Here is a 25652-nt window from a genome sequence, read left to right as displayed (position 1 = left end):
TCTTCCTCCTCTTCCTCCTCCTCCTCCTCCTCCTCCTCCTCCTCTTCCTCCTCCTCCTCCTCCTCCTCCTCCTCTTCCACCTCCACCTCCTCCTCTTCCTCTTCCTCCTCCTCCACCTCCTCCTCCTCTTCCTCCTTCCTCTTCCTCCTCCACCTCTTCCTCCTCCTCCTCTTCCTCCTCTTCCTCTTCCTCTTCCTCTTCCTCCTTTTCCTCTTCCTCCTCCACCTCCTCATCCTCCTCCTCCTCCATCCTCTTCCACCTCCTCTTCCTCCTCATCCTCCTCCTCCTCCACCTCTTCCTCCTCCTCCTCCTCCTCCACTTCTTCTTCCTCCTCCTCCTCCACCTCTTCTTCCTCCTCCACCTCCACTTCCTCTTCCTCCTCCTCCATCCTCTTCCACCTCCTCCTCCTCCTCCATTTCTTCTTCCTCCTCCTCCACCTCTTCTTCCTCCTCCACCTCCACCTCCACTTCTTCTTCCTCCTCCTCCACCTCTTCTTCCTCCTCCTCCTCCACCTCTTCTTCTTCCTCCTCCTCCTCCACCTCTTCTTCCTCCTCCTCCTCCTCTTCCTCCTCCACCCCCTCCTCCTCCACCTCCTCTTCCTCCTCTTCCTCATCCTCCTCCACCTCCTCTTCCTCCTCTTCCTCATCCTCCTCTTCCTCATCCTCATCCTCTTCCTCCTCCTCGTCCTCTTCTTCCTCCAAAAAAATAAATTAATAAAAAGGGTGAAGAATAAAGAAATAATATAAATGTATAAAGAATTAAGAAATAAACAGGTATAGAATAGATAACCACAAATAAATCGTACAGAATTAAATAAAGAAATTGATGAAAAAATAAATAGATAATACATAAAAACAATGCAGAATTCTATGTACGACTTCAGATCCAGTGAGAATGTCTGATGATACTCAGACATAAAATAAGCAAAATCGTTTAAAACCTGTTAAATGGCGGCTTTGGCCTAAATATCCCAACAATCAAGTTGCATTAAGAGCAAAACTCCTGAACGTTTGTTGGGTTTGTGTCGCTGCTGCCACCCGCTGGCCGTGACGCGGCGCCGCAGGCGAAGTTGAGGGTTGTGACCTTTGACCTCCTGTGTGTGTGTGTGTGTGTGTGTGTGCGTGCGCGGCTCCAGTCGCTCGGTGGAGATGAACGGCTACACGGCGGCGCTGCGGGACCAGTACCTCAACACGTCCATGTCCACACACTACCAGCTGCTGCCTCACCTCTTCAGCTACGCCGCCCAGTCGGGCCTGCTGGCCCCCCAGCCCCGCGGCCTCTACCCCCAGTCCCACCCGCTGGTGCTGCAGCTGGTGGCTGCCGAGGACCTGGCCCCCCTCTCCACCCCCATGCTCATCGAGGACGGGTGAGTCCAAGCGGAAACCTGGAGTTTCTGGTTTTACACTCGTCCGATTAAACACATTTATCATTATGTGCTTTTTTTATGTAATTCTGACTTTTCATTCTAAAATAACTTGTTGAATCTTGGAGGTTGATAATCCTCGTCAGGAGCTTTTACTACGTTCTCGCTACTTCTTACACTATGGAGAATTTTCATGCTATTGGTTATTACATTAGTCGTGTTATTACACTATTGTAAATTATTACTAGTATTGTTATTGGTGCTTATTACATTATTGTTTTTAGGTTATTTCTTGGTATTTTGTTACTGCGAGTTGCGTTATTGGCAGATTTTGCATTATTAGTAATTATTACAATATTAGTAGTTATTACATTATAATTTTATTAGTTATGACTTTACTGGTAATGTGTTTGGTAATTATTACAATATTAGTAGTAATTATATTATTTTATTGTTATTATGTTACTCGTAGTTATGTTATTGTAAATTATTACAATATTAGTAGTTATTACATTATTATTTGATTGGTTATTATGTTACTGGTAGGTGTTACGTTATTGGTGATATTACAATATTAGTTATTACATTATTATTATTATATTGGTTAATGTGTTACTGGTCGGTGTTATATTACTGGTAATTATTACAATATCAGTAGTTATTACATTATCAGCCATTATTGAGATTAGTTATTACCGTATTGGTATTATTACAATATTAGTTATTACCGTATTGGTATTATTACAATATTGGTAGTTATTACATTATCGGCCATTATGAAGATATTAGTTAGTACCGTATTGGTATTATTACAATATTGGTAATTATTACAATATCAGTAGTTATTACATTATCAGCCATTATTAAGATATTAGGTAGTACCGTATTGGTATTTATTACAATATTGATAATTAATTATGCCATCGGCCATTGTCATTATATTTTTGGGGGTAGAGATCCGTGGTACTGCCCGGCGGTGGTGATGTTGTGGCTGACGTTGTGGCTGACGTTGTGACTGACGTTGTGACTGACGTTGTGGCTGACGTTGTGGCTGACGTTGTGGCTGACGTTGTGACTGACGTTGTGGCTGACGTTGTGGCTGACGTTGTGGCTGATGTTGTGACTGACGTTGTGGCTGACGTTGTGACTGACGTTGTGGCTGACGTTGTGACTGACGTTGTGGCTGACGTTGTGGCTGACGTTGTGGCTGACGACGTGGTGATGTTGTGACTGATGTTGTGACTGACGTTGTGACTGACGTTGTGACTGATGTTGTGACTGATGTTGTGACTGACGTTGTGGCTGACGTTGTGGCTGATGTTGTGGCTGATGTTGTGACTGATGTTGTGACTGATGTTGTGACTGATGTTGTGACTGATGTTGTGGCTGACGTTGTGGCTGACGTTGTGACTGATGTTGTGGTGATGTTGTGCTGATGTTGTGGCTGACGTTGTGGCTGACGTTGTGGCTGACGACGTGGCTGACGACGTGGTGATGTTGTGGCTGACGTTGTGGCTGACGTTGTGACTGATGTTGTGACTGATGTTGTGACTGATGTTGTGACTGATGTTGTGGTGATGTTGTGGTGATGTTGTGGTGACGTTGTGGCTGACGTTGTGGCTGACGTTGTGGCTGACGTTGTGGCTGACGTTGTGGCTAACGTTGTGACTGACGTTGTGACTGACGTTGTGACTGACGTTGTGGCTGACGTTGTGGCTGACGTTGTGGTGACGTTGTGGCTGACGTTGTGGCTGACGTTGTGACTGACGTTGTGACTGACGTTGTGACTGACGTTGTGGCTGACGTTGTGGCTGACGTTGTGGCTGACGTTGTGGCTGACGTTGTGGTGATGTTGTGGCTGACGTTGTGGCTGACGTTGTGGCTGACGTTGTGGCTGACGACGTGGTGATGTTGTGGCTGACATTGTGGCTGACGGTGTGACTGACGTTGTGGCTGACGGTGTGACTGACGTTGTGGCTGACGGTGTGACTGACGTTGTGGCTGACGGTGTGGCTGACGACGTGGTGATGTTGTGGCTGACGTTGTGGCTGACGGTGTGACTGACGTTGTGGCTGACGGTGTGACTGACGTTGTGGCTGACGGTGTGACTGACGTTGTGGCTGACGACGTGGTGATGTTGTGACTGACGTTGTGGCTGACGTTGTGGCTGACGGTGTCCCGGCCCTCAGGTACAAGGTGACCCAGGTGGAGCTGTTCGCGCTGCTGTGCCGCCTGGCCGACGAGCTGCTGTTCCGCCAGATCGCCTGGATCAAGAAGCTGCCGTTCTTCTGCGAGCTGTCCATCGAGGACTACACCTGCCTGCTCAGCTCCACCTGGCAGGAGCTCATCCTGCTGTCCTGCCTCACCATCTACAGCGCCCAGATCTTCGGCGACCTGGCCGACGTCACCGCCAAGTACACGCCGTCGGACGACGAGCTGCAGGGGTGAGGCGCCGCCGCTCCACCGCACGTCCTGAATCCACCTCTTAAACACTCCAGCAGCCATTTGATACCAGTAGTGTGATACATGGTATATATATAAGGTATAGATCATAAGTTATTTACATGATTGACGTCGCATTAAAAAAGTCTTTTGAAAATGTTCAAACTGACGCCAATAATGTAATAATAGAAACATCGGACTGCATTTCCTGGAAATAGAAGCTTTTCTGTGCAGTTATTACATTATTCACTTTATTATATTCACAGTATTGGGTAGTTTGAGTCTTTAGTACTTTTGTTATTGGTAGTTTTTAAGTCATTTGATAGTTGTTAAAGTTGTTAAATGTTTTTTGTAATTATAACATTATTGGTATTTGTTATTGGTAGTTTGAACGTTATTGTAATAACATTTTTGGTGCATATTTAGCTTTTGTAAATATAACATTATTGGTAGTTATTACATTATCGGCAGTTACATTATTAGTAGTTATTTCATTGTTGGTAGTTAGTAAATTGTTAGTAGTTATTATATAGTTGGTAGTTATTACACGGTTGGTAGTTATTACACGATTGGTAGTTATTACATAGTTGATAGTTATTACATGGTTAGTAGTATTATATGATTGGTAGTTATTACATAGTTGGTAGTTATTACATGGTTAGTAGTATTATATGATTGATAGTTATTACATGGTTGGTAGTTATTACAGTTATTACATTGTTGGTTGTATTGCATGATTGGTAGTTATTACATAATTAGTAGTTATTACATGGTTAGTAGTTATTACATATTAGTTATTACATGGTTGCTAGGTGTGTAATGTAGCGTCAGAGTCGTTTCCATGTGAGAAAGAATCAACGTTCAGTCGTTGGACGGCGTCGCTCCCGTCGTTAGCCTCGTCGTGCCGTTAGCCTCGTGGCACCGTTAGCCTCGTGGCGCCGTTAGCCTGCAGCATATATATTAAATATAAAAGGATTTATTTCACTAAACACGAGGACGAGGCGTCTGCAGGGTCTCTGGAAGGTTTGAGGTTGTTGAGTTTTTGTTCCCACGGCGTCCGGGGAGGCCGGGGGAAGCGGTGCGTGAACAGGAGGCCCGTTCAGCACGGCGCTGTGGCTAGCACGGCGGAAACATCCCCACGCCAGGTAAGGGGAGGGCGGCGGGTTCTCTCTCTCCCCCCCTCCCCCTCCCCCGTAAATCACCGCCGGGTTTATCTCGCCCCGTGACGCCCGGCTCCCATGAATACGGGCCGTTGTTCTGCCATTTTATCTTCAGCGGTCGTCGGGGAGGCGACGCTTGATTTAAAGGTTGAGAAAGAGATTAGAAGTGTGAGGATTGAGCTTTGACGAGTGGAATTAGACTTTATGGATCTTTTTTTTTTTTTTTTTTTTTTCCCTTAAAACTCCTCCCTGGGAAAAGCCGGTTTTTAAAGCGCCTTCAGTCAGACCCTCCCTTCAATTTTTTTTTGTGCCTTGTTCGTCGAAGCGTGAGAGCTCCAGATAAAAGCGCTGCTTCATTTCACTTTAATGTCCGCACGCGGGACAGCGGGCCTATTAAACTAATATGTCTTCTGTTTTGTTTCAAGTTGGAGATCTAAAACGCTCCTAAATCTGACCCTCCTCACACGGTTACACACCGTCGCCGTATTTCCCGCGTAATTGGCAATAAGTCAAACCGTTTGACTTCATTTCTGCGGCAACTTTCACTCGAGCTGCACGTCGACACAGACGGTGGGAAAAATTTAAAAAACATAGTGATAAAATGTAAACTGAAAATGAATTCACATAATATAAAGATTAAGCAAACAAAATGAGCATAAATTTAAAAAAAGTCTAGTATTTGTTGTGACTGATTAATATGATAAGTGGATGATTGTACTGATGTGAAATAAATTCATAAATAAATACACTAAAATAGCTAAATATATTAAATAACATGAGGTGAAATACGCAATATTTACAAAGAAAACAATTAATAAATTAATTAAAATGAAGCATTTCTAAAAATAATAATAAGAGGAAATAAGTTAAATAATAAATATTAAAACAATTTAAATTAAATACATATTTTTAAAACCAATTCTAGGTAGACCGACAGATTTGAGGTACTTGAAGTAAAATTTCAATACACACAATTAAAAAAAGATTCTGACGACCATTAAGAAACTATTAAAAAAAAATTCTTTTAAATCTAATGGCTTGAGGTTCTGCATTTACACACATTTTTTGAAAACAATTTCCAATGGAATAGCAGAAGTTTAGAAAACTCTTGACGAAGTTGGAGCGTTCCACCTTGGCGGCCATTTTCAAAAAGTTGTGTTTTCAGTGGCTCGTAGCGGTCGTGTTAAAAAAACAAAAAAGGTTCCCTAAAACACAGTGAACGTTTGTTTTGATTTGAAAATGTCATCGTGGAAACAGAACTTTAGATCTTAAGGCGTTTTTCCACTAGTAGCTACTCGCCTCGCCTCGGTTTCGTTTGTTCTCTATCATAATATAGTCCTGCCGTGGCGTGGGCGGGGGCGTCGGAGTTTTTCCCGGTCGTGCTCAACAAATCACCCCCGATAGAATCTGTGTCTCCCGGTGCAAACGTGGAAGAGTGAGGCTCCACGTCGAAATGATTAATATCACAAAATGTGCATCGTCACGGTCTGTCCGGTGTTTCGGATTAACTGGTGCCCCTGTTAGCTGATGACCGACTTCTGCCACCGGCCGTTAGCAGCTGCTAATGTTAAAAATAAGACAAAGAAACTTTTCATGGAAATGCGGTGAAACGGTGATGGATTTTGAGCGGGGTTTTTTTTTTTTTTTTTTTTTACATCTGGTCGAGGAAGCGGGTCCCCAGTTAACAGGGGAACCAGTTAACCCGAAACACCGGTGGTCTCTGTGGCTCCGTGTTCGCTACCGTCTGAATCCTCCTGTCGCCAAACAGACAAAGAAACGTCTTGGAACCGCGGTTCCAGGTAAAGTACCTGGTATCGGGTACTAGCACGTAAAAGGCAAGCCGTCTAGCTAGCGCGTGGAAAGAAGGAAGAGGGAAAAAAAATCGCCATTAAACAATCCTAACTTGTGTCGGTTTGTTTCGGTTCAGCTTCAGTGAGGACGGGATGGAGGTGATGGAGAGGTTGATATATTTGTTCCGCAAGTTCCACCAGTTGAAGATCAGCAACGAGGAGTACGCCTGCATGAAAGCCATCAACTTCCTGAACCAAGGTAACGCCGAGCCGCCGCCGCTTCCCCCTGCCGTTGCCACGACCCGGCGTGACTCTGCTGTGCCCATCCCCCCCCCCCCCCCCGCTAGATATACGAGGACTGTCCAACGTGTCCCAGCTCGAGCAACTGAACAAGCGTTACTGGTACGTGTGTCAGGACTTCACCGAGTACAAGTACCCGCACCAGCCCAAACGCTTCCCTGAGATCATGATGTGCCTGCCGGAGATCCGCTGCATCGCAGGTAAGAGCGGTGGGGCAAGAGAATCGGTACGTCGGGTTCCTCAATGTCCTCGGCCAAAAAAAAAAAGACATCGTAGAATGAGACGGGACAGGAACTTTCACTATTTTAGATTCGTGTCAGATTTCCAAGGTCAGACGTCTCAGAGAGAAGATTATCAGGATGGTTTTAGGGGGAGGGGTGGGAAATAATAAAAAATCTTGATACTTTTTTAAAAATTTCCCGATAAAGATAATCTGACGATGTCTTATAAAATGTGATTTCTTGACCCCAAAAAACCCACAAAAAGTGAAAAGTCTTCTTGCTCATCTACGTTATGGACAGAAAGTTTCAGAACAGCGGCTCTCGATCATTTTGTTAAACGCGTTTCTTCAAGAGCCTCAGGCAGAGTCTGAGCATTTTCAAAAAAGTTGTATTTTCACCGACTCAGCGCTGTCGAGTTCTCCACTCAACAACTGAAATATGTTGTCGTGTGAACGGGGCCTAAATGGAGTCCTGGGGTAATTTGCGTGATTCTGTCTCAGGCTCTTCATCCATCAGGTCCAGGTTTCACACTGAGGGAGTCAAAATATAAAAAAAGAAATTGGAAGATTTTCTGTATTTACTTGATTCCTGTTGATAAAACTTTGATGAGAAAGACTTTATATTGTTAATAGAGGCTACAGAGTTTCACATTTTAACATTTTCGGGTGCTGGTGTGCCTCCAGATTTTTCCAAACAAAAAAGTGTGCCTTGCTCAAAAAAGGTTGAAAAACACTGATCAAGACAACATGAGGGGGAAATTTAATTTGGGGCAGTTTTTTTTGGCGGAGCTACTTCCTATGACGCTTTTCAGTGACATCATGACTAAAAAAATTTTTTTTTTTTTAATTCCGCTTTTACACGGCATCAAAGCAGGTGAGTTACGAGTCACGTGAGCAAAAAAAAAGGTCCGTCTGCGGTCGCATTCCCCTGCAGTGTGAACGAGGCCAAACGCCTACTGATGCGTATTAATCCACTTCCTGTGACGAGACGTTGGAGTGTAACGTGCACTCTTGTCCCCCCCCCCCCACACAGGGAAGATGGTGAATGTTCCTCTGGAGCAGCTCCCCCTCTTGTTCAAAGCAGTCTTGCACTCTTGCAAATCCAGCCTGACCAGCTACCGGAGCGGCCCGTCGCCCTGCGTGACCGCCACCTCCGGAAACTAAGGAAACCCGCCCCGGCCCTCCCGCCCTCCCCGCCCCCCCCCCCCCCCCCCCCCCCCTCCTCCGGGGGCCGCCCGAGCGGGAGGGTCCGGTCTCCCCTCCTTGTGAATGTGACGACAGCAGCTAGATAGGGTTTTTTCTTTTTTTTTTTTTTGGTAACTTTTTTTTCTCTATATATTTATTACACGACAGAGCTGAATGTATGCTGATTTACACTGTGCACATGCTTCTGTACAAAACAAATGCTCGTAGATGCATTGGTCTTTGGAGTTTACAAGTGTGTATCCAGTTTTGCTCGACGTGTCGGTGTTGCCATTGTTAGAGCTAGACTTTCAAAAGAGTTTATTTGAATGCGAACGGGGCGGCTAGACACGCGTGACGAGTGTTTTCGAGACTACCTCAGGAAGACGTTGTTGCCATTTTCAGGTACCTTTTTTTTTTTTTTTTTTTTTTTTTCTTTTCTTGCTGTTAAAACTAAAGACTTACCCGAGTCTGAAACCAAATCCCCGCGGCTGCTCTGCCCACCCCCCCACCCCTCCTTCCACCCTCCTCCACTCCACCCCCCCCCTCGGTTGGAGATGAATGTTTCAAAAAAAAAAAAGAGCTCTGCGTAAATCAGGAAAAAAAAAAAAAGGACGTTCTGAGTTGCGCCCAAGATGCAAAATTCGGAGCTCCTTTTATACGGGAGGCGGTCTTGACAATTTTAACATTCCATGAGTTAAGGTGACAGTCGTTGGAAGAAAAAAAAAAAGAAAGAAAGAAAGAGAAAAAAAAAAAAAAAAAAAGGAGCATACGGGTATTTTTTACAATCATAGACTGGGGATGTAAAAGGCTTTATTGCAGGGGTAGTAGGGAGGATATCGCTAGGTTTGCTGTTTTAAGTGTTTTTTCCTGTCTTGACCAAAGTGTTATGCAACGAATTTTTTTTTTTTTTTTTGCCCCCCCACCCATCGATGGGTAAAAGGAGCTGACAGCTCGACGATTAAAGAGAAAAAGAAAAAGGAAAAAAAAAAGAAAAAAAAATCTTTCTTATCAATGAAGGATCAGGATAAGAAATTAATCAATCTGTCTCGGAGGGGACGATCTTCTGCTGGACGGACGAGTGCAGATTTCACTCCGGACGAGACGCAAAGAAATCGCTATATTTTTTATTTTTTCCCAGCTGGGATTTCGATGACCTGAAATGAACCTTACGGCTGTTCACGTCTCCGCTCTTCACTGCGGGTCACGTTCGTCTTCTAGGCGAAATTCTTGACGTCATTTAAAATAAAAAAATTAAAATTAAAAATTAAAGTTAGATGCATGTCAATGCTGCTTTCCAGTTGCTTCTAATGCTGAAATCCACGTTTCCAACTTGTTTTAGCATATAACGCAACTGTTTTTTTGGGTTAGCCGTTTAGCTAGCCGCTGTATGGAAACAAAGTGTGGCGTAAAAAGTTAATTTGTACTCATTATGCCACGTTTTGTTCAGTACAGCGTATCTTCACCAGAAAACACTGACGAAGAACTTGTTTGTACGAGTTCTCGAAACATCTCGGCGCTATCGAGTTGTACCGCGGGCGGCCATTTTGAAAACGACACATCAGAGATTCCCGACCAGAATGAGGTTTTGTTATTATTTCAGCTCTAAATCATTGATTTTAAAAACAAACAAAAAAATAGATTTCCGAGCTTAATTGGAGCGTTTGCACATTCGTCCATAGCGGCCGTGGGACTAAACGTTAAAACCTGCCAGTTGTGAACGCAGCCCGGAATCCCGAATTCCTGCTCCGCTCCGACAGGAACTCCTCCGGTTTCCAGGTCTTGGTTTGGTCCAATCAGAATTTTTGCACAGACCTCAAGACCTGAAACGGGACTTCGACCTGCTTCCGGGTCTGGTTCTCGGGGGTTCCGTTTCCGTCCCGGCTAACCGACCCGGACGAGGTTCCGCCGATTTCGACTCCGCCTCCGTCCCGCAGACCCTCCGTGACAGATATGCACATTGTTTTAGAAAGAATAGCCATGGAGAAGAAAAAAAAAATGGTCTTTATTTTTGAAGTATGAGATGAGAATTTCAAACCGGCTCGGGGTGGGGGGAGGGGCGTCTTTTCTGGGATCCGCCCCCTCCCCCCCACACTCGGGCTTTTTTAAAACCGATTCACGGCGTACGATCGATCTGAAATGCAGACGAAATGCAGTCCTCGCAACGACTCTCTTTTTTGCACACGACGGTGAGGTTGGGAGACCTTTGACCTTTGACCTCGGCCCACTGCCCACCCGGTGTGCTCCTCTCTCTCAGGTCCCTGCCGGCCTGGATCTAAACAGGGTAAAGTGAGTGTTATGTATTGCATTCAGGAGTTCCTCAGTGACCACGCTGACGTACTTTGTAGGAATAGTTAGACGTAGGTTCCGGGACATCGTAGGTCCTCTTTGTAGAGAAGTGGTTTTATTTTTTGTTGAGTTTTTTGTTGTTGTTGTTGTTTTTTGTTGTTGTTGTTGTTTTTGGCATTATTTCCCTCAAGGTCCCCGACACCCACCCCTTTACCCCACCCCTTATCCCACCCCTTGTCCCACCCCTTATCCCACCCCTTACTCCACCCCTTATCCCACCCCTTACTCCACCCCTTGTCCCACCCCTTGTCCCACCCCTTATCCCACCCCTTATCCCACCCCTTATCCCACCCCTTGTCCCACCCCTTGTCCCACCCCTTACTCCACCCCTTACTCCACCCCTTATCCCACCCCTTACTCCACCCCTTACCCCACCCCTTACCCCACCCAATCAGTGAACATGGATGTGGTTTATGAGGACGAGACGCGGAGGCAGATCGTTTTGTTTTTTTCGAGAGTGTCGCGCCTTCTCTCGCTCGCTCTCTCTCTCTCTCTCTCTCAACACGAGAAGCCTTAAACACCGACACCAGTCCTCCGTTAGCCTCCTTTCATCTTTCCATTTAAAAAACAAAAACAAAACAAAAATACATTTTCATGTACCTTTGTAGTTTTCGTGAATGTTTTGGGGTTTTTTTGGTTATTTTTCACATATTCATCGTCTTATTTTTTTTTTGGGGGGGGGGGTGAATTTAACCCCTTACTCTACCCCTTATCATTTTCTAATATTTGAATGACTTTAGAAGTTTTGTTTCTTAGGGCATAACTCGTTCCCTTGTTCGCGGTGTGTGGTTTATCAAAGGAAGTGTTACTCAGGTGATGACAGCTACTTTTTTTTTTTTTTAAACGAATGCTGATTTTCTGTCTTTCTACCTTTTTGCATATTATCCAAACTGTTTAACACTAAGATTGTGATATTTTGGAGCAAACTTGGCTCCAAATTCAAAAAGTTTCACTATTCATCTGATGGAGTTTTGAGGGTTATCTCACCTAATTGACTAATTTAAAACATTTTTTTAAAAACCAACAACTTCAACTTAAGTTTAGCAGTGTCGAGACGTTCATATAGCTTTGTACTGGTTGCCTATTTAAAGAGTGATTTCCACTTCTTTCACTCGGTGGTCACATACGATCAAAAATACCTTCGCTTCCACACAAATGTCATTTCAATTTTTGCACAACATTAGTTATCCTGGTAGTGTTTTGGCGAATGGGTGTGGATTTGTACAAATGGAGATAATCTGCATGGTATGAAAACCATTTAGGGCCACATTGAAGGAAATAGTCAATAATCTCAATTTATTTTAATAAAATGTCAAGAATAAAGTCATGTTTAAAAAAAAATAGGGGTTAAAAAAGTGACGGGCGACACGCATTAATTAACATTTACCTTTACTCGTCCACTTTTTACTTCAGTATCCATACTTCCCACATTATTCGAGAACATATTTTGAATTATTTGTACTTTAAAGCCGCGGTTCCCAGCTGAAGGTTGGCCTGAGATTCAGAAGCGCAACCTCAAATGATGTAATATTTAAATGTCACAAAACGGGATGATAACTTTTGCAGCTCAATTCATTTTACCACCGACGATCTTGAGCGAAATTGTTCAGTTGTATCAGGCAATCACAGTAACTACCAAATCTCCTTTTTTCATTTAGTGCAAAGAATCCACATATTTACATACAAAAGTTAACTTTTAATCCACCTTTTTTTTTTAGAAGACACAGTATAAATAATTCCACTGTTGACAAATTAGAGTTTTATCGGAAAAAACGTGAACACAATTCTCTCACTCTACCTCCATCTCTAATATCGTCGTGTGTTTTTGTGCGCGGCGTCCAGCCGGGCCTCAGTCCAGCGTTCCCTGCCGGGCGTTGTGTTTACTGCGTTATTTACTGCGTTATTTACTGCGTTACTCTCCCCCCGGCGTCGGCAGCTCCTCCCTCCCCGCCTGATCCGAGCTGGACGCTAGCCTGACTCAATGCACCACCTTGTGTCACAAAGTGGAATTACGACGCTAGGAAAACCTCTTAATGTGGCTCCGATTTGGACGATAAATTTTAGGTAATATTTTTTTTTTGAATTCTTTTTTTTTTTTTTTTTTTGAAGTTTTGGTGAAGTGACCCTCGACCGCACAAAAACTCAGGGATAGATTGTTTTATATAACGAAAGTATGAGCGATGTGATGGAAGGGAGAAAATAAGAAAGAAGAAGAAGCCCTCCTCGAGGATGTTGCTGAAGAATTCGCGGGTTCAGGGTGGCCGACAACAAAGTGGCCTCAGGAATGCGGTGAGCCGCACACGCAGGCTGCAGATCTGACCGTGGCAGCGGATCTGAAAGGCGAGTTCACTTTCTTTGAATGCGGCGGCGAATAATAAGCCGCTAATCAGCACCAAATGAAAACCTCACCCCGTCCACCTCGCCGCCGCCGCCGCCGCTCTCACTTCCTACTTCTTCTTCTTTTTTTATATTATTATTTTTTAATTGATACACACACATGCTGGAGAAAGTGTTCTTTTGATTTTTTTTTTTTCCTGTATTTGTATTTTGTGTGTGCGTGTGTGTGTGTGTGTGTGTGTGTGTGTGCGTGTGCAGACAAGGGATATGTCTTTTTTTTTTTTTTTTTTTTGCAATTTCTGTACTGAAACTACCTCTTTTTTTGCCATCATGTTGCTAACTTTATTTATTGGTTTCATTGCACCAATGTCCTGCTATTTTATGTCTTCTTGTTTCACGCAGATTTTCTACCGAAGCGATGAGATTTTTTTTTCTTGTTTTAAAATTTTTTTTTTTGATTATTACTACTTTTGACGTGTTGCCACATAATCGTCTCTACCTCACACACTCCGGCGACCACACCAAACACTCCTCACGTCTCCTTTCAGGGATCCTCTTCCTCCTCCTCCTCCTCCTCCTCCTCCTCGTATTGAATTAGCGTCATCCTATACTTCACTCCCGCCCCGTTATCGAGAATCCAATACCAAAGATGAAAGAATGTCAATGACAATGTCAGCGTGCTGATAACACGCTCACGTGATGCGGTGAACCAGTGCTTTATTTTCCCTGCGTCGACCTTATCAGAATACGTTTGTGTCTATCTGGTGAATGGCTGTTATACACTGTATTCGTGTGTGTGTGTGTGCGTGCGTGCGTGTGTGTGTGTGTGTGTGTGTGACTGCTGCTGGTGAGCGAGGCCAGTTCAAGGTGAACGCGGAGCCGCTATCGTATCGCCGCTCCGTTCAATGCTGCTTGTGATCGATTATCAATCGGGAGGACGCGACCGTGGTCGGGCTGACATCTTCTCACCCGCCCCCCCCCACCCATCCTCTCCCCCCGGCGTGGCCCTGACGCCGCGGCGGCGGCACGCGACCTTATCTGCCCCGCCGTTGCCAGAGTCACATGACACGGGGACGTGATGACACCTCACCCCCCCCCCCCCCCCCCCCTCCGTGTCACGGCTCGGCGATAAGTGAGGTTTGGGGCGAGATGAGCAAATGAAAAAGTTGTTGTACGGAGGTGCAACTGACAAGATAAAGAACCGCAAGAGGATAAGAACGACGAGCGCGTGCACGTGCGTGCATGCATACAAATGCATTTATATACAGACGCGCGTACATTAATCCACTGATTCATACATTCGCGCTGCTTTTGCGTAACTCAACCTTTACGAATACACTGGAAAAAAAAAAGAAAACAGATTGACCAACTAAATTGAGTTGCTTCAGTTCAGCAACACCGAAATGAATCAAGTTCTTTGAACTCTTTGAACTTAAGTTGATGAATTAAGTTAGAACTTGATTCATTTAGATGTTGACAATTAAAACATTTCAAGGAAGTTGGTCAAACTATTTACAACTTTTGAGTGTGTGTGTGTGTATATATATATATATATATATATATATATATATATATATACACATACACACACACATATTAGACTAAGTCTGTACAAGTATACAAAGTAACATCACAAATAGGAGAAACGATACACTTATGTAAATGTATCATTTCTCCTATTTGTGATGTTACTTTGTTTACTTTCGTCACGTTTGATCCTAATTTTTGATACAAATCTGCATCAATGTGCCGTTAAAACGACTCCAAACACGTTTAGGATTTGATGAACTGACATTTGCTCGTCTCGTCGAAGCCTCGGCGTTAAGTTGCTCTCCTCCGTCTTACATTTTCTTCTATATTTCAGGGATCTGGGGATGTGGAGTGCATAAGTTTAACTTTTTCTTCTTTTTTTTTTTTCAAGAATCAAACGTTCATTTACATTTTAATACCTTCATTTTGCCTTTTCTTGAGTCTAGTTTTACAAAATGAAAAAAAAAAACAGTGGATGGGTACAACATTGATAATGCTTTGCCTTCTAAAAAAAAAAAAAAAAAAAAGTGTGTTAAACTGTGTGTTTATTTAATATTTGGTGATCCTGCTGTAATTGTCCCCAGATCTCAATATTTAAACATCGTAGACAAGAGAGGGAACCAATGGACAAACAGATGTTCAAAGTTAATTTGCTCGGGTTATTTGCAGCTACGAGAACGAAGAACCCGTCGTCCGTTTAATTAAAGAATCAAATGTCGGCGTAGCGAGAAAGTGAGTCCAAGAAGCACAGCTGGACGAGGAAACGCGCCGACCAATCTCAGGGAACAAACCGGTTTACTGGCGGCCATCAGTCCACGCCTTTACGCTTACGTTTTTTTTTTTTTTTTACATTTATTTTTTTTTTCCTCTTCAGAAATCTCTTGTCTGCTCTTGTTACTTTAACTACCTGTGAAGAATGTGATCCATTACGTGTTAAAACAAAGCATGTTTAGAATGTGTTAGGACTTGAAACCAAATAAATGTGAACGTTATGCAAGTGAACCTTGTGTGCTTTAAGATTTTTTATTTGATTTTTTTTAATTGCTGTGGAAAAATCGAATTTAGCACGGAAGCTAACTTGATTCTACTTGTAATACCATGTTGTACCACAAGATGGTGCGTTGAGTTCGCGTACCTCTTGTATTCAAGCGACACTTAACTGATGTAACAAAAAACAAGTTGGCTCGATTGTGTGAAACTGATAAAAAAAAAGCCAAATATGTTGCAGGTTTGTATTTTAAAAACAGAAATTTATAAAATTGCTGCCAAAAAAAAAAAATCTAATTTAGAAAGTTGGCTCACTTGATCCTACTTGTAATACCATGTTGTACCACAAGATGGTGTATGGTGAGTTTTCCAACTACTTCTTGTATTACATGAGGAGCAAAATGCTCACTGCAGCCACCCTCTGCAAAAGCATGGTATTACGTATTCCATACAAACTGAACATTTCCCCAAACTATTCAACTTTGTTAGAATTTTATCATTTTGTTTATTTTGTGCATAAGTAGGAAAAATATAATAGAGATAAACAAATGGAATGTAAATGTTAGTTTTTTAGTTAATAAAGCAACAAGTAAACATTCCAACTAGTAAAATTACATACAAATATTAATTTGCATTAGTGAATCAACAAACTTTAAGGCAATGAAATAGCTTCAAGTCTGATTTTTTTATTCTTGGAAAGGCAAATAAAACTTAATTTTCAGTCACTGAATAGTTTAAAGGTCTATTTTGTTGTTGAAGCAACAAATGTATATTTTTCAGATAAAAGCATAGAAACTGAAATTCTCTTGACTGTAAAGGAAAAGACTTTCCAGCATGAAAATAGAATTATTCTTGGTTTATTATGCAACAAGTAAAAACCATTTCCAGATAACAAAATCGTTTTAAAATCTTTTTTTGTTTGTTTATGAGTGAAGCATTAATAAAAAATATACGTTTTGGCCAACAAAGGTTAAAAAAAAAATAATAATTCTTTCAGTTAGTAGAAGAAACATTAAGAAATTAATAATTAACAGTTGATAAATTAGACTAAACACTTTTTAAAAACTAAAGCCAAGTTTTATTGATTTTATTTTGTCAAGGAGCTTCTTCCTGTTTGGTGGTCAAACCTGGAATCTGCTGATGAGCTGGACACACACACACGCACACACACGCACACACACACACTGAACCAGCAGGCTGAAGACCCAAAACGACACATAAACACTGAAGTTCAAAATCACATTATAAAATAACAAGGAAACGTTATCAAATTTTTTATTTTTTTTTTACACGATCGTATGAATTGTGTCTCATAATTTTCCTTTCAATGTGCGAGTCTTTTAACGTGTCACGATGTTTGTGCTTCCCAGCGTGGTCCTAACGTTGTGTGGCTTCGCCGACCAGCAGGGGGCGGCGGTGCGCCAGCGCCGCGCTGAAACGACGCCGGAGTGAAGATCTGGAGGGGAAAAAAAATCCACTTTTTGGGTGTTTTTTTTTTAATATGGAAGGAAGCGAATCTATCATGTTTGTCAAACCCTCAAGGATAGACACAATGAGTGGAAACACAGAGTCCATGCTTGTATAACTCCACAGTGGGGGGGGTGTGTGAGGGGGGGGGGGGGGGGGTCTGTACATAAGGTGGGCTTCAGATCCCCTCCCCCTGAAAACGTCGCCTGTTGTTTGTTTCACCTCGCGGCAAAAACAACAAAAAAAAAACAAAGAACCCCTGCGGTGACATGCAAGTGGCAGCTCGACAGGTGGAACATAATATCACCCACACCTCGGAGCCGCGCAGCCGCCGATCTGAAAGCCGCCGCTTTTCAAAGCGGCGCATGAGATGATTTTCAGCGGCGGGCCGGGATCAAGGCCGCCGTTTATCACCGACGCCTCCTCTCGCAGACGCTCGCGCTCCGTCGGGGGGAAAATGAGATCCAATTAAGCGCCGCCGCCGCCGCTTGCAGGTCGTCGACGCAAACTGGAGGCGCCTCGGAAACCGTCGCCGTGACGACGGGTCTGAGCCTCCGGCCGGGGGGGGGCTTTGTAACGTGGAGTTTACATGTTCTCCATGTGTGGGATTTCTTCCCGAAGTATAAAATAAAATAAAAAAACAAGACTTTGAGGTTGATTAATGAAAGCGGAGGAACAAAATGGACGGTAAAGAGTCGGTAAAACCGAAATGTAGGTTATACTGCAACGCGTTTCTGTGATTTTACAGGCAGCAATCTTATTATTTTCTTCTTCTCTGCATCCATAAAGTTGCACTGCCGCCCCCTGCTGGTCCCAGCTGCTCCGTACCGCTCGTAAAGGAAGAAAAATTATTATTATTTTAAACTTTCGCTGGAATTAAACTGGTTTGTGCTTCACATCTTTGCACCCAAACTCACCACGTGTCAGTATACGGTGCACGTTGGTGTACAGAATATTTGTAAACACAACAATGTTTGAAGGGAAAGCACATTGTTTTTTGCCACTTTTGTTCCGTGGGAGTTTTGAAAACGACGTCCGTTTCCACAGAAATGGTAGAAACTGTGAAAATGAAGTCGTGAGCTTGTCAGGCCACTAGTGGGTGCTGTTGCTTGTTTTGTTATAATAAAACCACACACACACACTCAGCAGAGAACAAGAAGCTCTAAACAAGAACACGGACCAAAGCTGGACTGTTATTACGGTGACTGTCAAAATAAAAGCACCAAGTCCCAGGAGAAAATGAAATTATTGTCCGTCTACTGAGCAGGAGTCACTACGACGTCTTTAAAAAAAACTTTATCTATTCTTAATTGAAAGAAACACTACTGCCTCAATTTATTTTCTTTTAGAATTGCAATTTATATCGTTTCAGTGCAATAAATAGGTAGAAATGGAATTTTACAAAGGGGTCTATTTCAAAATAAAAGAAATTAGTTCACAATTTCTATCTGTTCTGCAGCAATTGAGGTTCATCAAGCACTAAAAGTGACCAATTCCTGCAGGTATTCAAAGTTATACCCTTATTAACATGCATTTTTCCAAACCAGTTGGACTTTTTGTTACTTTTAATTTGTTATTATACGTAAATTGCTGCAGTAAACAATTATTTTGTTGCTCTATTAATGTTTAAAGAGGTTTTATCCAACGTAACTGGGGTCAGATGTGACCTCTCGGGTTCTAAAAACAGATTTAGTAAGTTTAAATAGAACAAGACTTTCCTCTGCAGAATAAATAAGAGAGCAAAGTCCCATTATTTCAGCTTATCAGGTGAGTTTTGACCTGTATAAGTGAATTTTCTGCTTGAAGGAAAACATAAAAGTGCCACCAGTTAACCACCAATCTAATTATGAAGTAAGTAAAGACAAAAAATTAAGCAAAAATAACCGTAAAAGGAGGAAAATGCGTCCCTGTGAGTAGGAAACGTTGGTTTCTGCCTCGTTAAAGTGCGAACAAGACGTTCAGATTGAATCCAGCTGATATGACCGACCTTCTCACACTCAATGGAAATTAAGTGAATACATGTATTTCTACAGATATTTTCTTGAATCATCTTTTCAACCCGTATTCTGGCAAATCCTTTTTTTTTTTTTTTTTTTTATTTACAAAAAAAAAAAAAACGTAGATATTATTAAAGCTTCTGAAACGTCGGAACTCAGGATTCAATTTCAAAGCTGGACAAAAAATTTTGTAAAAAAAAAAAAATCAGGAATGAGGGAGATGGTTTTAGTTTATTGAACAATGTAACTGAAACAAAAAATAAAAAAAAGATTTATACAAGCAATATCATTTGAAAAAATAAAAACAAAAAAAAATCTATACTGAGTGACAGCAACACATCCGCAAATATGATATTTTACTCTGAAACAATAAAATCCTGTCATAATCTACTGAGCATGTTTCCACGGTTACGGGGTTGGAAGAAAAAAAATTACCACTGGGAGCCGTTTTCAAAAAGTTGTATTTTCAGTGGCTCTGAACGCAGTTGTCATGTAAACAAAATCCCATAAAAGTTTTGAATTTATATTTGGAAAACTTTGTGGTGTCAACAGATACTGAAGGACTCGTTTTACTAGATGTGGTGCTGGAATATTATTTCATGAGCTTTAAAAGCTCTTCTTGCCATTTTTTTGACGCACTGCACAAATTAGCTGAATCAGACTAGTATTAAAAAAAACAAAAAAAATTGACAAGAATTTTTGTCTTTTGCGTGTGAACGTTACCGCCACCTGCTGGTTCTATGGCTCCATCGCTCTAATAAATGAATCAAAACATGTTTGATTGGCGTATTTATTAATTAACAAGACCCAAATTTTACACAAAAAAAAAGTAAATTAACCACTTTAAAAAAAATTTTTAATCATATTTCTTGGGGCACCAGAGCCTCCAAAGACCAAGATGTGGAAAATGTGGCCTCGAGACCAAGACTCATTATATTAAGCTTTTATTTTAAAAAAACAAAAAAAACGAACATATTTTCGGACCACTTATCACAAATAAAGAATTCCCTTCCCCCAGGATGAGGAAACCAAAGTGTCATTTCCAGGTTTTAAGATCTTTCCTGCACTCATGCTGCAGAGCTTATTCTAGTCGTACAAAGTACATCGTTTATCACAGTTGTTCAGCGTTTTGGGGTTTGTTTGTTGTTGTTTTTGTGTTCCTGCCACATGTATACATGTATACCACAAACGGTGAACTGCACCTTGTACACGCGAGGCGCTAACCGGCCGGAGCGCCGGGGTTATCTGGCGGGTGAGTGATGGTCGTCGGCGGGGCGGCTCGTTGCATCACGAGTGTCCAGAGGTCCAGGAGAGGCATCGCTTTATCTCCTCAAGGCTGACGGAGCGGCGTTTTGACAGGCTGTCCCAACCCCCCCCCCCCCCACCCCCCCCACCTACCCTGGAACCTCCACCCTCCTCCTCCTCCTCCTCCTCCTCCACCAGTCCAGCCAGCTTCTAATCAGATCTCCGCCAGTCAAGGCTGCCGATCCCCCTGGGCACAACAACACTGGGAGATTAGGTGGGGGGGGGGGGGGGGGGGGGGGCAGGTCAGAGGATGGATTTCGTACATGATTATATAAGCGTGGCGGCCCGAGCCTCCCTGCTATCAGCGAAGGGGTCTGGGGGGGTGGGGGTGGGGGGGTAGATAAGCATCTCCCAGAGGAACAGACGTGCCATTATCAGTGTGCAGGCTGTATATTTGCGCGGCGTGTTGGTGTTGCTGGACTCACCTTGGCACGCGGCATCAGACGCTGCCCTTCGCAAACACCAGACGCCAAACGCCCGAGACACATGTTTATCTGGACCAAACGTCCAGTGTCCAGCGCCCCCCCCAACCCCCCCTTTCCACTGCGATAAAAACACAGTCACAAGACTCCTGGCCCAGCGAGGCTTTGACCAGAATTATGGAGTCGTGTTTAATAGGTAGCTAATCTCCATATGAGCACGTTTAATAGGATCACAGCAGCGACACTGATTCTCTGAAGGGTTTAGAACCAACAGGTGACGAAGCAGCACCTGATGGTCTTTTGGTGAATAATTGACCTGCGTACTCGTCTCCTCTCACTTACCTACCTATGTACCTACTTGTGTAGCTACCTGCCTACCTACCTACCTACCTACCTACCTCCCTCCCTCCCTCCCTCCCTACCTACCTCCCTACCTACCTACCTCCCCACCTACCTACCTACCAACCAATGTACCTACTTGTGTAGCTACCTCCCTACCAATGTACCTCCCTACCTACCTACCAATATACCAACATACCTACCTCCCTACCTCCCTACAAACGTACCTACCTACCTACCTACGTACCTATCAATCTACCTACCTACCTACAAACGTACCTACCTACCTACCAACCAACATACCTATCTACAAACGTACCTACCTACAAAGGTACCTACCTACCTACCTACCAACGTACCTACCTACAAACGTACCTATCTACAAACGTACCTACCTACCAACGTACCTACCTACAAACGTACCTACCTACCTACCTACCTACCTACAAACGTACCTACAAATGTATCTACCTACTTACCTACCAACCAACATACTTACCCACCTAAATACCGACCAACCTGCTGACACAACCAAACACCCGCCTCCTTTCATACTTCCAACCAACGGACCGACCTATGGAGCCAGCTAGCCAACCAACCATCCAACCAGCCATCCAACCATCCAACTATCCAACCAGCCATCCAACAAAGAAAAACAACCACTTGTCTCCCTTCCTACTTGCCTCCCTACGACCCAATCACAACAGATCCTCTACATCCACACGTACATACAAGCGGTTGACGAACCTCAACAGAAACCCATCGGCCTCCTCCGTCGACAAGAACACGATGGCGTCTTTCATTAATCCTCTTCTGCAAAAAAATAAAAAATCCTCGTCTTTCGACTTGAGAACCAGAGCCGACTCATCGGAGTGGTTTTCACCGGGAGGGTCTGGGTTTGCCCTTTTCCCGCGTAACTCATCAAAACTAACAGAGGAGCTCCAGCGCTCCTCAATTGATTTCCCTGCCGGGGTCAGAGAGTTCACTTCATGTTGATTCACTTTGAAAATCAGCTGGAGGATACATGGAGGGTGGGGTGGGGTTGGGGGGGGGGGGGGGGTTGAAGCATACATCAGTGGCCACCAGTAATCCATGTCAATGTTTTTTTTTTTTTTTTGTGTCAAAGCCACATTGTCAGTATACGATAATGCGGCGGGGACAAAAGAAGTGTGCTGGAAACCGACTGCCTGTTCAAGGCCAGAACACAAAGTCATTAAAAGCCACGGAGCCCGAAGTGAGAAGTACCGACGCGTCTATTCATATGTAAGTAACATGGTGATGCGCTCTATTCAGCCCGAGCCATTGTGGCGAGCCGCAACGAGCCAGAGGACTTCTTTTTTTTTTTTTTTGCAAAATGAAACCTGCACGCAACACTTCAGCTCGCCGACATTGAAAGTGGACAATGGAGCCAGGGAGTGTTGTGATGTGACCTATAGGAGGTACGGTATGGAAACGTTTGGGGGGTGAACGGAGTGGTTAATCGGTTTTATGGCATATTTTACCACTCGTATAACCTCGATCTATATTATTCCCGTCACATTCTCCCTTTTTTGTTCAAGCAAATGTAGTCAGTAACCAGGAGTCGGTCAGAGCAGCGGCTCCAGTAAGGCGTTCATCCCAGCAGGGGGTCAAGAAAGGTTTTTGGATATCGAACTACCAACCATGGATGTGGAAGAGCGTGGAGCGAGATCCAGGCCAAAAGGTTCGTTCGTTTTAAAATAAAAAAAAAACCATTTGATTAAAATAAATGTTTTTGAAACTGAATGTTCAAGGTTTGATCTTCAGTTTTGAAAAAAATTAAAGACACTGTTCGAAATGACAATACGTGTATGAAAAGTCACTCATGACCCTTCTGAGTGGAAGCCACGCCCCCTGACCTCCAGATTACAGAGCATCTTCCTCGCTAACATCTAGATTATAGAGCATCTTCCCCGCTAACATCCAGATTATAGAGCATCTTCCTCCACTAACATCCAGATTATAGAGCATCTTCCTCCACCAACATCCAGATTATAGAGCATCTTCCTCCCCTAACAACCAGATTATAGAGCACCCCCCCTCTAACCTCCAAATTTTAGAGCATCTTCCTCTAACAACCAGATTATAGAGCATCTTCCTCCTCTAACATCCAGATTATAGAGCATCTTCCTCCACCAACATCCAGATTATAGAGCATCTTCCTCCTCTAACATCCAGATTATAGAGCATCTTCCTCCACTAACAACCAGATTATAGAGCATCTTCCTCCACTAACATCCAGATTATAGAGCATCTTCCTCCTCTAACATCCAGATTATAGAGCATCTTCCTCCTCTAACATCCAGATTTTAGAGCATCTTCCTCCCACCAACATCCAGATTATAGAGCATCTTCCTCCTCTAACATCCAGATAATAGAGCATCTTCCTCCACTAACATCCAGATTATAGAGCATCTTCCTCCTCTAACATCAGATTATAAAGCATCTTCCTCCTCTAACATCCAGATCATAGAGCATCTTCCTCCTCTAACGTCCAGATTATAGAGCATCTTCCTCCTCTAACATCCAGATTACAGAGCATCTTCCTCCACCAACATCCAGATTATAGAGCATCTTCCTCCTCTAACATCCAGATTATAGAGCATCTTCCTCCTCTAACATCCAGATTATAGAGCATCTTCCTCCACTAACAACCAGATTATAGAGCATCTTCCTCCTCTAACATCAGAGCATCTTGGTTTCCCATAACTTAATCCAGCAACCCAGAAAGTAACTGTTGTTGTGAGCGTGAGTTGAGGCACTGATTGTTAGATGTGAGAAAAACAAACGCGGTTCAACATTTACTTTAACAGAAACGTTGTCATGACGATCTGCACCAACGGAACACGACCATGTGCTGACGTTCACTGAGCCTCCTCCTCTCTGACCGCCGTCGCCTTGAAACGTCAAATTATCTGAATTATCTGAATTCTAAAATGCAAAATACAAATCAGAATGTGTCTTTAAGGGAACGCTGCGATTTATCTGCTTCCTCCGCGTTTGGGTTTAAAGAGACGGCGTCGTTCGAGCAGAAGATATAAATAAGCTTCAATTTGGGAGGCAATTATTCCTCCAAAAGGCCATTTCAGCAGAAAATATTCGTCCAATCAAACGCTTCCCCGGCCGTACTGTCGTCATGCTCCGCAGATGAGACACACACACACACACACACACACACACACACACACACACACACACACACACACACACACACACACACACACACACACTCGCTGGCCTACTGTATCTACGTCAGCCGGGACACAAGTCAAGGCTGGAACCGGCTAAACTCGGCCTCTTTTGGCTTCTCGCGGCTGCACGCGCTCCTCCACGCGCTCCTCCACGCTCCCGAAGCGTGTCTTCACCAGGTGTGGTCCTGCTCCTCCTCCTCCTCCTCCTCCTCCTCCTCCTCCTCCTCCTCGTCCACCCCCCCCTGACCCCCACCCCCCCACCCCTCTCATCTCGCTCCCCTTGACCCTGACACGCCGTGACCTGGACGCTGATAACCGGGGGACAACAGCTCCGCCATTCCTCACCCCTCGCCAACTGACACACTTCCAGAGTGTGTGTGTGTGTGTGTGCGTGTGTGTGTGTGTGTGTGTGTGTGTGTGTGTGTGTGTGTGTGTGTGTGTGTGTGTGTGTGTGTGTGTGTGTGATGGGGGGGGGGGGGTGTAACCTTGTTCTCTTCACATTTCTCTTCTGCATTTCTTCTTTGCTCCTGAAAGCCCTCTCTCTCTCTCTCTCTCTCTCTCTCTCTCTCTCTCTCTCTCTCTCTCTCTCTCTCTCTCTCTCTCTCTCTCTCTTTCTCTCTCTCTCTCTCTCTCTCTCTCTCTCTCTCTCTCTCTCCTCTCTCTATGTTTTCATGACACACACATAGAAATAAATGTCCACGCTGCAATCAAGAGCAGTTGATGCAAGAGCTCAACATTTTTATTTATTTATTTATTCTTCTTCTTCTTTTTGTAATTTTTTTCAACATCAAAAGTCAAGAGTTCTGCCTCCATTTGAAAAAAAAAAAAAAAAAACGCCGCCCAGGCTACACGTTTTGCGCCAGGAAGTTGTATATCGGGGGCAAAGAGCTCGACCTCCCTCGAGCTCCGAGGTGAATGTTTCTGTTGACATTCGATTTTTTGAATGAAGTGGGAGAATAAACACGGCAGGATTGGCCACTTTGTGTCAAAACAACGTCTGGCCGGGCTGCCGAGGCGAGCGCGAGACACAGACGTACGAGAGGATGTGGGAATTATGATTATTAGCATTATTATAAATGTATTACTGCATTAATGATGATAATAATACGCTTAATTTGGAGGCACCTTTCAGGTCACTTTACAGGAAATTAGAGTGTAAAACATCAATAGATCATAGAAAACAAAAAACAAAACAAGTGAAGTACACTGTCTAATTAAAGTCACCTGGAATCACACTTGGTACGTTTTTTTAT

General features: G+C 43.5%; 1 protein-coding gene across 1 annotated transcript in view; it reads left to right on the top strand.

The window, feature by feature from the left end:
* nr6a1a (nuclear receptor subfamily 6, group A, member 1a) overlaps nt 1-8439 on the top strand; it is a gene marked incomplete at both ends in the record, with an annotated part of 111346 nt that extends 102907 nt beyond the window's left edge. The window contains 5 exons of the mRNA XM_080499414.1: nt 1136-1366; nt 3553-3807; nt 6893-7014; nt 7103-7255; nt 8309-8439. Of these exons, the coding sequence (XP_080355540.1) occupies nt 1136-1366; nt 3553-3807; nt 6893-7014; nt 7103-7255; nt 8309-8439 (892 nt within the window). The remainder of the gene's footprint in view (nt 1-1135; nt 1367-3552; nt 3808-6892; nt 7015-7102; nt 7256-8308) is intronic.
* Between the last annotated feature and the right edge of the window lie 17213 nt (nt 8440-25652).

The sequence above is a fragment of the Blennius ocellaris genome, assembly GCF_963422515.1.
Source record: "Blennius ocellaris genome assembly, chromosome: 7".
Classification (NCBI taxonomy): Eukaryota; Metazoa; Chordata; class Actinopteri; order Blenniiformes; family Blenniidae; genus Blennius; species Blennius ocellaris.
Note: the sequence above shows the minus strand (reverse complement) of the source record. Positions and strands in the feature narration are given on the sequence as shown.